The sequence below is a fragment of the Bubalus kerabau genome, chromosome 16, assembly GCF_029407905.1.
Source record: "Bubalus kerabau isolate K-KA32 ecotype Philippines breed swamp buffalo chromosome 16, PCC_UOA_SB_1v2, whole genome shotgun sequence".
Taxonomy (NCBI): Eukaryota; Metazoa; Chordata; class Mammalia; order Artiodactyla; family Bovidae; genus Bubalus; species Bubalus kerabau.
In genome coordinates, this window is record NC_073639.1 from 70,240,504 (window position 1) to 70,253,871 (window position 13,368).

The 13,368-nt window shown below is 57.6% G+C and overlaps 1 protein-coding gene across 1 annotated transcript; it reads left to right on the forward strand.

Moving 5' to 3' along the window:
- Positions 1-328: 328 nt before the first annotated feature.
- On the forward strand, positions 329-8,925 carry ASPHD2 (aspartate beta-hydroxylase domain containing 2). The gene is made up of 3 exons (XM_055550978.1): positions 329-1,136; positions 6,512-6,625; positions 7,135-8,925. Exons 1-3 carry the CDS (start codon positions 329-331, stop codon positions 7,242-7,244), a joined length of 1,032 nt encoding a protein of 343 aa, XP_055406953.1. The 3' UTR covers positions 7,245-8,925.
- Positions 8,926-13,368: the final 4,443 nt, after the last annotated feature.

Below are 13,368 nucleotides of genomic sequence, written 5' to 3' on the forward strand. Positions count from 1 at the left end.
GATGCCGGTTTATTATTATTATTTTTAATCTCAGGTTTGGATTGCCTAAAAAATCATTGCACGGTGACCCGCCCCACGTTCTAAAGGCGACCTCAAGCTGCTCCTTCGCCGCCGCCCGCAGGGACTCCCTCCGGGACTGGAGCGGTGGGCGCAGAGGTCGGTCCATGCCACCCGCGGCAGCAGCCCAGGACCCGTGGCCGCCATGCCCCCGCCGGCCCCAGCCGCCCCCCGCCCCCGGCGCTAGGCTGCACGGCGTGGGTGCCCTCGGGACCCCCGAGGACTGACCTCGGCTGACCTCGCTTCGGACCCCCGTCAGCTCCCCCCCAAAATGTCGCTCGAGTGGCTGGTGGCCTGGGGCTGGTCGCTGGATGGCCTGAGGGACTGCATCGCCGCCGGCATCCAGTCCGTGCGGGACTGCGACACCACGGCGGCGGTCAGCGTGGCCTGCCTGATGGCCTTGTTCGTGTGGTACTGTTACCACGTGGGCCGCGAGCAGCCCCGGGCCTACGCCTCGGTCAACGCCCTGATGCAGGGCCCCGACGCGGCGGGGCTGCAGAACGGCTTCGTGTACTGCCAGTCGGCCGAGTGCGTGCGCTGCAGCCACAGCGAGGGCCTCAACCAGAAGCTCTACCACAACCTGCAGGAGTACGCCAAGCGCTACTCGTGGTCCGGCATGGGCCGCATCCACAAGGGCATCCGCGAGCAGGGCCGCTACCTCAGTAGCCGGCCGTCCATCCAGAAGCCGGAGGTCTTCTTCCTGCCCGACCTGCCCACCGCGCCCTACTTCTCGCGGGAGGCCCAGAAGCACGACGTGGAGCTGCTGGAGCGCAACTTCCAGACCATCCTGTGCGAGTTCGAGACCCTGTATAAAGCCTTCTCAAACTGCAGCCTCCCGCAGGGCTGGAAAATGAACAGCACCCCCAGCGGGGAGTGGGTCACCTTTTACTTGGTCAACCAGGGGGTCTGCGTCCCCCGGAACTGCAGGAAGTGCCCACGGACGTACCGCTTGCTGGGAAGCCTTCGGACCTGTATTGGCAACAATGTTTTTGGGAACGCGTGCCTCTCCGTGCTGAGCCCCGGCACCGTCATCACGGAGCACTACGGCCCCACCAACATCCGCGTCCGGTGCCATTTAGGTAGGTGGCGGGGGCGGGGCCTCTGGTCCTAAGTCGGGCCCCATGAAAGCTACGCGCTTCCTGGCACTCTGATCAAAATCGATGGGTCAGGTGTACACAGTGTTGGCAGCAGAGACTGAGTCAAAAAAGAAAGGCGTGGTCAGTATCAACCTGCCCTGTGACAGGTGCTCCATCAGGGGCCCTGTCTGCCCTGTCGGGGCGGGAGCTGCCAGCCAGCCGCATGTGACTGTCGAGGGCCTGACATGTGGCCGCTGCAACTAAGGAGCTCGATTTTTACTTTAATCCAAAATTTAAAATCTGTGGTGGCTGCTGTATGGAACAGAGTAGCTCTAGAGCCAGAGGCTCTTGAGGTGGTTCTGGAGGTTTGTCAGGAGGTCCAGGAGGCTGGAAGATAACCAGAGTGCCTCCTAATCACGAGGAGGAGGTGATGCTTGGTGTTACGTTGCTTTTGTTCAGCCTCTAAGGAGGTTGGTAATAGGCGTAGTGTGCATAGCAGTGGTTTTGAGAACAGGGTCTGAAGTCAAGGTGCCTGTGTTTGGGTCCTGGCTCCACCACGAGCTGGCTGGCTTCCTTTTGGGCAAGTCAGTCCACCTCTCTGGGCCTCAGTTTCCCCATTTGGAAAGTGGAGGTAAAAAAGACCATTCCTTACAGAGCTGTGTTGGTAGTGTGAGTTGTGAAGCCTTTGTTCAAGCAGAGCCTGCTAGAGAGTGTTGTTGTTTAGTTGTTAAGTCGTGTCCAACTCTTTGCAACTCCATGGACTATAGCCCGCCAGGCTCCTCTGTCCGTGGGATTTCCTAGGCAAGAACACTGGAGTGGGAGTCTTCTTGAGAGTGAGTACTCGATAAAAGCAGGCTCAAATGCTACTCGGTGAAGAGGGATATTAGTTCTCCAGAATGCTTCCTCCCCGGTGAGTCGAGATAACATGTTGGTTACCAGGGCAACAGTGCCACAGGTTAGTATCCCACACCAGAAGAGCCTGGGCGAGGCCCAGCTTAGCGGTGTGACCGCCCCAGCTGTGGCGCGGAGGGGGGACAAGCACGTGGAGGAGCCCAGGATGGGCTGGAGCAGGGGGATCAGAACTGGGCTTCGCACGGGACCTCGGGGCTGCCGGGGGCCTGAGCCCCTCTCCCCTGGGCCCCTCTGTCCTCCTGTGCTCTGTCTGTGAGGATTGGACAGAGGGCTTTACTGCTTCAAAGAAAAAGAAAATTAGATTCAGGCAGTTGACATCGTTTTGCGTATTTCAAGAGTAAAAGCAGGACACGATCGGGGCCCTGGAGGGAGTGGCCTGGCTTCATGGCTGGCTGTGAGACTTTGCGTAGTAATTGTATCTCTCTGGGCTTCAGCCTCCACATCTGTAGGATGAGCAGATGGTACTCGCAGGAATGTTGAGAGGTTTCAACAGAGTGACATCTTCCATGGGCACCTGACACAGCGCCTGGCGCGTAACAACGTTCGATAAAGGGCAGCGAGGACCTTAATGCTCAAACGGTGTGTGGGGCAGTGTGAAAAGCTAATCCATGGAACGTGGTCCCGCCCCCAGGAGACAGCAGAAAATGTGCAGACTCTGGAAGCACACACACCTGGACTCAGATGCTGGCTTAGCCCTTTTGCCAAGCGGCCTTGGGTAGGCTCTGAAGCTGCGCCTCTGTTTTCTCCTCTCTATGGAGAAGGCAATGGCACCCCACTCCAGTACTCTTGCCTGGAAAATCCCATGGATGGAGGAGCCTGGAAGGCTGCAGACCATGGGGTCGCTGAGGGTCGGACACGACTGAGCGACTTCACTTTCACTTTTCACTTTCATGCATTGGAGAAGGAAATGGCAACCCACTCCAGTCTTCTTGCCCGGAGAATCCCAGGGACGGGGCATCCTGGTGGGCTGCCGTCTCTGGGGTTGCACAGAGTCGGACATGACTGAAGTGATTCAGCAGCAGCAGCAGTGGGGGTAGTACCCAGCTGGGGGGCTGTTTGGACAGTTAGGAGTATGTCCTATGTGTTAAGTGCTTGGCAGGTGGAGGGCAGTCAGGTAAAGGGGGCTGTGGTTAATCAGAGATGTGAGATGATCATCTTAAGTGATGGTCGTGGTCAGTATGGTCTGTGTGACGCACTGGGATGTGCTCTGAGCTCAGGGGACCCGGGTGCTGCAGGTTGGCTGCTCTGGGGAGAAGGGTCTGACCCTGTGGGACCCCAGGACCACTCAGGTGGAGCGAGGGAAGAGCCGTCCCTGGGGGAAGGGAAGTCTGCTGGTGGGCTGAGCTTGGCCCGGTAGGTGGGAGCAAACCATAGGGGCCCCCCCGTCAGACTGAGGAATTGAGGCTGTGGGCACAGGGAGCAATGCTGTTCTTCTTAAAGGTTCTCCTTGTCTTTTGAAAGCTTCAGAGCGATGTGTAGGGAAGGGCATCTGAGGCAGAACTCCGGGCAGCGTGAGTAGGAAGGGCTGGTGGCAAGAACACCCAGGATCCGCCCCCTGGGTATTAATGCCTGTTGTGTATCGGCGCCGTGTACACGCGCGTGTTTGTGATACGTGTCTGCACGGGCCTCTTTATGACCTGTCATCCCCCTCCCCGAGTGCCGCCTGCCACCAGAGAAACTGGGTCACCCGTGTCACCCTGGACAGCAGGCGGTGCTGGAAGGCGGCCCACCAGTGTGGGCTGTGCCGTGGCCAGGGCGAGTGCCAGGGCGAGTGCCAGGGCTGGGTAGCCCTGTTTCCTGCCTACGTGATCCACCCAGAAAGGAAACAGGGTGTGTGAGACTCACGTGACGTTATGTGTTGACTGGGGGGTCCGGAGAACGAGGTCAGAGGCAGGGAGGGCCTGGTGCATGCCGGTGGCCACCCCTCCACCAGTTAACCTGGCCATCGTGGGGAGGCCCCTGCGGTTCCAGGACTGTGCCCTGGAACTGCACACACACGCCCGCCTCCTTTGCTGCCTTCTGTTCTCATGGGGACTGGGGGTGTCGTTTCTCTGTGTGACCGCAGCCCCAGCGCCTCCAGTTGGCACAAGTTTGCCGAGCCTGCTCCAAGCTTCCACTAGACGTGGCATCACTTAACCCCTCTCCACGCTGCCCAGCCATCACCCCGCAGCGTGTAGGGGCCGCAGTGTCTCCAGCCACTACCACAGACCTCCAGGGAAGCGCCTCTGGAACTAACTAGGCAGATGTTAGCCAGGAGGCAGGTGCCCGGCCCACAGGAAAGGGTAGAGGAAAATACACGTGCGTGTCCACATTCTCGTCAGGAAGCCCAGTCAGGCTCTCGTCCCTTCGTGAGTGTTGTTGGTGTTCTTAGCCGTCTGGATGGGTGATGCAAGTGGGTCAGCTTGTGTCTGCCTTGCCCGCCCTGCAGGCCAGCTGCCAGCCTCCTGAGGCAGGGCCTCGCTGGACAGAGCCCTTTCTCCTGTCTCTCGTCTCCATTCGTGGGCGGTGGAGACACAGCAGCAAGCCCTGAGCCAGAGAGGCCGGGGACGCAGGACCGCCGAGGCAGCGTGGGGGCCTGTCTATCCCCAGGAGCCACCCAGATGCTCTGTCTGTGGGGGTGCTGACTGTTCCTGCCAGCCAGGCTGGCTCTGGCAGTCGGCGGGCATGGTAGGCCGCAGGGAGACTGGGGAACAGGGGAGGGAGGCGGAGGAGAGGGAACTGGGGCTGGGAAGCACAAGCCAGGCTGTCTTTCTGTTGTACTGTGGGGACTGGTAGTGAATCACTACCCAGAGAGAGGGGAGCTCCTTTCCGAAACCCTGGGGTGGACTGTCCCTGCAGAGAGCCACCCATTCCTAAAGGCCTTTTGCACCCAACCAAGCAGTGAGGGGACACGGAAGGGTGTGGCCCGCGGGGCTCTCCATCGGGGCCAGTGAGTGGCAGGCTGAACCCCTTGACGACCCTGACCTCCCCCCAGCAGTTGTCACAGTAGTGGGAGAGGGTGGTTCCCGAGGCAGAATGGACGATGTCAGCTGATCCAGTGAATGTACTGTTGAGAGCTGAAACTGACCGTCTGCGGGGAAATTGACAACCAAACTTAGCATCACTGCTACTGACGTGTCAGCTCACAATTCATCACGGTCTAGTGTTAGACCAGCCTGTTCCCGGGAGCCAGACAGACTGGGGCTCGAATTTCAGTTCCCGCAGGACTGAATAGCACTCCCAGCTGGTCACTGAACTTCTCTAAGGCTCAGTTGCTGATCTGGAAAGCATGTGAAGTGATGTCTGTAAAGTGTGTGTTTAATGCAAACCCCTGCTCACAGTAAGTCTTCAGTGGTTGGTAGCAAGGACAGTGGTCACACAGCCTGGAAGGCAAGTATGCCCACGGCCCCTCTTTACAGATGAAGAGCTACGGCCCAGAAAGGTGGAGTGATTTGCTCAGTCACCTAGCACGTAAAGGTGGTTGTCTGACCCCAGGTCCTCTGTCTTGCCCTCTCCTCCTCACGGCCTCTATTTCAATTCTGCCTCCATCCATGCTTCCTGGAGCCATCCATTTGTGGTTCAGGGGCTACATGAAATCCTCAGGGGGACATTAAATCACAGTGGTGGGTGCCGACTGGCCAGGGTAGTGATTGTCAGGCTGGGATGCTGGAGACAGAACCTCACCATGCCAGCGCCTCTTGCAGGGCCTGCTGCCTCCCAGGTTGGGCCCACTCACCCTCTTCTGAATCAGTTAGGTGGCTACGGGGTGCCTAGGCGACCAGAGTGCCAGGGGCCCGGCGCCCTTTAGATCCTCGGGCTGGATATGGGGGCGTGAACAGGCACGCACAGCAGCATTTCAACCAGACCCCGTGTCCACGGTTATATACCCGAGCCCCCCACCCCGCGCTTGTGTTGAACACAACGGCTCCCTCTCTGAGGGTGTCAGTCTGTTACCTCTCAAAGCTCGACGTTTCTTTAGGGGTGTCTCCGGCTCCCCAGAGTGAGGCTGGGGAAACTTGGCATGTGAACATGCCATGCTCGGGCCTTGCAATGGACCCCAAGGTGGGGGCACCGTGAGGGTCTTAGTGTCTTTACTCTCAGCTGGAGTAGCCCTTGCCTCTCGCAGAGGTGGAGGTCTGATCCCACCTCCCTCGACCTCTAGGGGTCCCACGGGTGGGCTTCAGGAGTCTCGAGGTGAGGTGTAAGCCTCGGTTGGCCTGTGCTTTCATCAGAGGCATCCCTGGCCCAGAGCAGATTAAGCCACGGGAGGAGGGAGCTTTTCTAGGGAACACAGTGGGGATCTGGGTGCACAGCCTGGCTCTGTCCTAGCAAACTGTGCCCCGTGCCCCCTCCAATCGGGGCTCCCGAGGGGTGAGGGGGGAGAAGGTGGGGCTTCGGAAGTAGAGTGCCCCCCCAAAGGCTGCCCTCCTGACTTCCAGCATCCTGGCCCTGCCCCTCTTCATCCTCTCCTGTCTCCTCTCCCCCAGGTCTGAAAACTCCAAGCGGCTGTGAACTGGTTGTGGGAGGGGAGCCGCAGTGCTGGGCAGAAGGCCGCTGCCTCCTCTTCGATGATTCCTTCCTGCACACCGCGTTCCACGAAGGTGAGTGCCTGTCTGCTGTGGCCGCCTTTACATACATACATATATATGCTTATATATACTTCAATTTTATCTCTTTAGAGCTGTTTGTGGTTTCCAGAAAAACTGAGCAGAAAGTCCAGAATGCTTGCCCCTTGATGTGGCCTTCCCCCACACGTTTTCCCTTTAACATTTTGCGTGGCTGTGGCACGTTTGTGCACGGTGGCCGCATCATAGTTGACACAAGGGTTGACCCTTGCTGTCGTCCATTCTGTGGGCTTGGACAGATGTCGTGGGTCTGCCAGGGAGGAGCGCACGCAGTAGCTTTCCTTCCCTAAACGTGCTCTGCGCTCTGCTCTGAACCTTCTGGGGCCCTCTCCTAGGGTTTGTTCAGAGAGAAGGCAAGCCTGCGCTCTGTGCCAGGGGGCAGGAGGGGTTGCTGCCCGCGCGGGTCCATCTCTGCCGGGGTCCTGGCTCAGGGCGCTTTGACCCTCTCCTCTGTCGCCGCCCTGCCCTCCCCTCCCCTCCCCCAGGTTCGGCGGAGGACGGCCCGCGGGTGGTTTTCATGGTGGATCTGTGGCACCCACACGTCGCGGCAGCCGAGCGGCAGGCCCTGGATTTCATCTTTGCTCCGGGACGATGAGAACGTTGGTCGCGCTGGAGTCGCCAGGAGAGACAGTGGGTCTGCCTGGGCAGACGGGGGTGCGGCCCAGCCCCCTGGCCCCGTTTGGACCCCATGCTCAGAAACCTGCCTCAACCGAGAGCTGGCATTTGGGACTTTTGTTTTTTAAGATCACATTGGGTCCCTTTTTCCTTTGGTTATTGAACAATAGGGAATTTCCAGCTTGTATTTCCTTAGAATTTTTCCCCCTTCCCATCGTTTGCTTCTGCGATTCCTTTCTGCCTAAAAGCGCGTTCCTTTGCTCTGCGACGAGACCCGGTGTCCCTGTCGTCTGGTGTCACGCGCGCTGCTACTTGGTCTTGTCAGTGCTCTGAAGTAGAGTCGCCAAACGGTTACTTGTCTGAATGTAATAATGTAAATCTTCTTGTGGTCATCTTAAGAGGAAAAAAAAAACACAAAAAACAACCAAAAAACTGCGACGCAGAGAGCTAGCGAACACGGCCTCTGCTGCTGTTACGGTCACCAGGGGGCCCTTCCGCTGCCCCGGGGCAGGGCGCAGTCTGCGGCCAGCATCGCCACCCAGCCCCGGCCGGCTGCGGCATGGGCAGGGTGGCCCTGGTCAGGGGCAGGGCCAACCCACCATCGCTCATCTCACCCCGAGCCCTGTGAGCTCGCTCACGGCAAGAGCCTTGGGCTGGCGGGACCAGAGGCTTCTCTGTAAACGTGGCTTTCCGAACAGAGCCGGGGTTGGCGTCTTCTCTTTCGAGAGCCCAGCCGGGGCTCCCTCAGATCAGCCTCTGAACGCGTGATTCGCTTACCTCACTGCCTACAGAAGCCCTACTGCCAAACCGGGCCCGGGAGGTTCCCCACTTGAGCTGTGTGGAGTCCACGGCGCTGAGCATTCAGACCACCAGGCTGGCCCATGGGCGCCAAGGTGGGGCAAGCAAGGCCTCCCTCCTCCAGGGACGTTCTGGAAAAGCCTTTATCTGGCAAAACTGGGAATCGTAGGTCCGCCTAGGATGTGTCTGTTTTTTGCTTTGGAGTTCTGCTGCCTGTGATTTTCCATTTGTCTGTCTGTACATAAACGTTCAAATGCTGGGCTCAGAGATCATACTGGGATTGGCCTTGTGCCTGTCACTGCACAAGGGTGTGGCCCTGGCCCCCCTCAAGCCAGCGTGTGCTCGTGAGGACCCTGGGCGACCTGCAGACCCAAAGAACCCACAGTCTCAGCCCTGGCTTGTTGGTCTCCTATGAAGGACATGGCTGGGTTCTGGCGCCAAGTCTGGAAATGGCCCCATGTCAGCCGATGTGTGAAGGAGTCGCCGCCGACCACACGAGAGAAGCGTTTTTGGAATAATGTATTATTGCAGAGTTGGGCTGATAAAGCCATGGAGTGGCATGGAACACAGTTTGTCCCGTGTCTGGGTCCAGCGTAAAGAAACCGTGTCTGCATTTGAGTACACTTTCTACACATCTTTTTCAGCGATTAGGATGCAGGAAAGGGCAGAAATTTCTGCCCCACCTGAAGTCTTTCTTCTCCTCCTCCAGTTTCTTGTCAAAGAGTCACTGAGGTGCATGATCTGTCTGCATCCTGACTGCTGTCCGTCTACAAAGCCGGCAGCCCACACCCGTCCCCAGCTGCCTGTGCTCCTGTGACATGGCTGGGGACCAGGAGGTAAATAAAAGATCTTGCTGAAAACCAGAGTGAAGTGGTGAAGGTAGTGTGTGGTGAAGGTGGTGTGACGTGACTTGGGCGGAAGCTCCGGGAGGGGCTCGTATGAGCTGGAGGCTCTTGGTTCCTGGATCATGTCACAGAGACAGGTGGGGCCCCTGAAGGTGGTCACATGCAGTGAAGGAAGCAAAGTGTAGTTCTGATCCTGGGGGTGGGGGAAGGAGTGGACCCATGGAATGTTCAGGAACTTCAGGCTTCAGCCCCAGGCAGAGAACCAGGACCCTACCCTGCCTCACAAAAACTGAGGAGTCGGGACTCAGTGTGGGGAACTCGCTCCCGTGTCCCCTTGGGCCAGTCACTGTCCTTCACAATGGAGTCGCAGTGACATTGGTCCCCTTCCTGGCACCGCGGGGGTTCTGAGCAGTTAGGGAGGAACAGGTGAACTGGGTGAACTCACCGGGCCAGTGGTAGAGGCGGCCAGTGGTGCCGCGTTGCCTGTGTCTAACCTCAGGGCCCAGACCCTCGACGGCTGCGTTTTGAATCTTGCCACTTAGAAGAGGGACCAGGGCTCTGGTGACCTGGAGCTGCCCGGCTGCTGGGTGTCTTCACAGCAAGGCTGGCCGGGCCACCATGGCAAGCAAGCGGAGGGAAGAGCACCTGGCGCTCCGGGCCACGATGTTTCTCACTCCCTTGAAGGGTGCGTTGCCAACTTGGCAATTGCTAAAGTAATTCACACGTCGCGGCAGGGGATGCCCAAGATAAGAGAGGGGAGCTGGCCTGCCCGCCCAGCTTCGGATAGGAAGCCCTACCTTCCACCCGGAGACAGCCTGCCCCAGCTGGCTAAGCCAGAGCGGTTGCTCAGTGTGACAAGGTCATCTCCCAGGTCTTCTGTGCACCTGCTCATCATCCCCCAAAGTTACCTAAATTCGGTTCTGAGCTCTCCTTGGTGACATCGAGTGCCCTGCAGCGTGTGGCGGAAAAGGGGGAGGTTAGTCCTCACTCATTGGTTTTGGACTTTACACAGTATGGTCACCTGGGGGGCTGTTGAGAAATACTGGTACCTTCTCCCGCTCCCCCCTCCAAGGCATTCCTGTTCTTTGTTTCAGCTCATTTCCTGGGCTGAATCTCCTGTGTAGCTGGGGCTGAGCGTCGTTGCCCTGAGTAGCAGAGATGATGAGGCCTGTGAAACCAGCCAGCTGGAGGGTCGGGGCTGAGCTGTGTCCCTGTGATGCTGGGCAGGCCTCCTTACCTTGTTCTGTAGGGGACAGCCACCGTTTCTAACACCCTCCTCCAACAGTACTTTGAGGAGCCTCTTGTAAGAGCGTTAACATTCCCATTCTCAGTCCTTGCGTTTTCAGGACTTGACCCAATCCCAGCTGCAAGACTGGGCATATATAACTCATACCTGACCAATCAGAGCTTTCCAGATTCCTGGGTACTTAGGATTGGGTCAAGGCTGGGCACATGACCCACATCTGACCAATCAGAGCCTTCCAAACTCTTAGGTCCTCAGGGATTGGGTCAGGGCTGGGCACAGGACTGCAGTTCTTTCCTGGGACCATTAAGAAAAAGGCAACTGTTGATGGGATGGGAGTGGGGAATCCAGTGTGAAGAAAATCTGTGAGTGAAACCCACAGAGGAGAGCAGGTCTCATCTTGTGGAGATACCTGAATCCTGATAGAGCTTTGCCTGGAAGCAGCCCTACCTCTGGACTTTTCCATCACACGAGCCAATAAATGCTCTTTTAACTCATGTCCAAGTTGTTTCTGTCTGTTGCTCCACAGATGTCCAGATCCACTTTGTGCCTGATGCTCCCTCCCTAGGATTAAAGTGAGATTTCAGGAAGATAGTATCTTGGTGAGCTGTGGGTGGGTGGGAAGCGCTCCCTACGTGTTTTCAAAATGTAAACACGATAAGCGAAGGCTCAGTGCAGAGTGCTGTGTTTAAGGATTATCACGCCCTGCTGCCAGCTGCCTCGCCTCCCCATGACATGTTTGTCCCTGCTGAATCTTACTAACCAGATGCTAACACCAGGGACAGGAGAGAATGAGGCCTTGTATTTTAGAGCTGCTGACAGATGGCAGCAAAAATACACCAGCAGCTTTGGGTGGCAGGAGGCAACACACGCAGAGATTGACAGACTCTCTGCCTCCTTCCCAGGTGCACACAGTGGTCCTAACTTCAGATCACCCACTCTTCCCCATAATGCCCATTCCTGCCACCCTGAATGCAAGGTGAGTGCATTTCGTCATTGAGTACAGATGGCACTGTGCCTTCTAGGAGAGTCTGTCACATGTGTTATTATCCCGTAATACTTGGAGCCCTGCCAGGGGGAGCTGGGACAGCTACACACTAAACACGGGAAAACGCAGGGTCTGAGGGCAGTGGACACGGATGAGGTTGCGCTGGCGGATGAGCCAGATGTAGAAGCCAGCTGTCTGCGCTCATGGCTCAGCATCCCCAAGCTTTTGAACTCTGTCATGCATTCAGGCCTCTCTCTCCACGGCAGAAAGAGGTACCCCGCTGGGGAGAGCATTTGCCTTCTCAGGACATACACTGAGCCCAACTTTCTCAAGGCCCACGACACAACACGCTTTCACATACATCACCTCTCCTCTCCATTTAAAAGAAGACGCTGAGGTTCAGAGAATTACATTAACCAGTTTCCGCAGCACGAAGTCCTAGAACCATATTTGAACCCTAGTCTCTTGACTCCAAAGCCGCGTGCACCTCCTGCCGCAGGAACCGGTTGGGGCCGGTTGAGAGTAGGGACCAATTCCGAGCACGTGGAGAAGACGGAATCGAGAAAGGGCCAGGTTCACCCTCCCCTGCCCCATGCCCTCCCTGGGAGCCCTCAGCCCAGGGAGGAGAGGGGAGGGCTGGAACTCAGCTGACCCAAGCACACTCTGCAGTCGTGAAATGCCTCTTCTTGGCTCTTGACAGGATTCAAAAGACTCTCTGGGTTTTGTTCCCCGGAGAGCTGCAGCTGGGTTCCAGGCGGTTCAGACATTTAAAATAAACAGAGAGGAAGTGTCCTTTAGCTGCGAAGCCCTGAGAATCTTCACCTTAAGCTCCCCGGATTCAGTGACCGTGTTGAGAAAACATCCAACGTGGCTTCTTGTTTTCTGAGCCACGGTAACAGGTGTGGCCCTAACACCCTGCCCCCTCCCAGGGTCGGGGACAGGGGCTTCCCCTCCTGCTGCTTTTTTCCAGGACAGGTCCGCAGTGAAGGGGTGTGGGGCGTGCAGGGGTGTGTTTGGCGGGAGGGGCGGGGGGGTGTTGGTTGGTGAACGGAGGCTAGCGTTGCACACGGCTCAAGGGCATCAGCCGTTGGTTTCCTGCTTGCGCCATGGACTCCTTCGGGGCAGGGATCTCCCCTCTCTCCCCTGGGGCTTCTCCCCTCTGGAGACCATGCCCCACATACAGCAGGCGCATCCTTCTACCTGCCCCAAGTGCAGGCAGAGGAGGGGGATCTAGGTCGTCCTTGAATCTGCCCGTTTCCCTCCGTCGTCTGTCCACAGCCTCTGGCAGCATGAGGTTTCCACTCCTGCTGTGCTTCTCACCTATCAGGGAGCCAGGGACGTTTCCAGTGAGGAGCAAATCAAGTCACTGCCCTGCTTCAAGGCTCTCCTTCGCCCAGCGCCTCGGCCACTTGCAAGGTGCGGGTGTGCTCCAGCAGGAACGAGCAGGAAGGGGAGTGAGTGCTCCATTTCCTCCCTCGTTGTGCGGCGTAGGTCTTCTAGGTGGGAAGGGCAGGGCTGGGATCTGGGACTGAGACTGTCCGGCATTTGGCCAAACGGTCTAAGCCGGTAAGGAGCCTGGTGGGCAGATGAAATGTAGGCTCACACGCATACGCACCATCTATTGCTGTGATGAATGACCCCAAGAGCGGCTTAAAACAACACACATTTATCATCCCCTGTGCTTCCTGAGGGCTAGGGATTCTGAAGTGGCTTTGCTTGATGGTTCTGGCTGTTTCTCATAGGGCTGAATCAGATGAGGACAGGCAGGGCCTGCTGTTGTCTGGTGGAGGCCACTGGGACTGGGCAACCTGCCTCCAAGAGGCTCACTTCACACGGCCACGGGCAGGAGACCCCACCCCGGGGACATCTCCCCATGACAGGTAGACCAAGAGAGAAGGGGCAGCTGCGATGTTTTGTGACCTACCCTCAGAAGTCACAGCCACATTCTGGTCATTAAAAACGAAGCACTCGGTCTAGCCCTCATTCAAGGGCGAGAGTCAGGTCCTGAAATTGTAGCAGAGAAATTCCGGACTTTCTAAGATACTTACTCGGCTGCATCAGGTCTTGGTTGCGGCCTGTGAGATCTCTGGTTGTTGTGCGTGGACTTGCGCTGTGGCTTGCAGGCTCAGGAGTCACGTGCCGCGCGGGCTCAGTTGCTCTGCGGGGGTCTTAGCTCCCCGACCAGGGATCAAACCTGTGTACCCCTCACTGCAAGGCAGATTCTTAACCC

What these genes read in the sequence shown, in the direction of transcription:
- ASPHD2 (XM_055550978.1), top strand. Translation starts at nt 329, where the DNA reads ATGTCGCTCGAGTGGCTGGTGGCCTGGGGCTGGTCGCTGGATGGCCTG. An exon ending in CCGCGTCCGGTGCCATTTAG is followed by an intron (nt 1,137 to 6,511) that starts GTAGGTGGCGGG and finishes CCTCTCCCCCAG; the next exon opens with GTCTGAAAACTCCAAGCGGC. An exon ending in GCACACCGCGTTCCACGAAG is followed by an intron (nt 6,626 to 7,134) that starts GTGAGTGCCTGT and finishes CCCCTCCCCCAG; the next exon opens with GTTCGGCGGAGGACGGCCCG.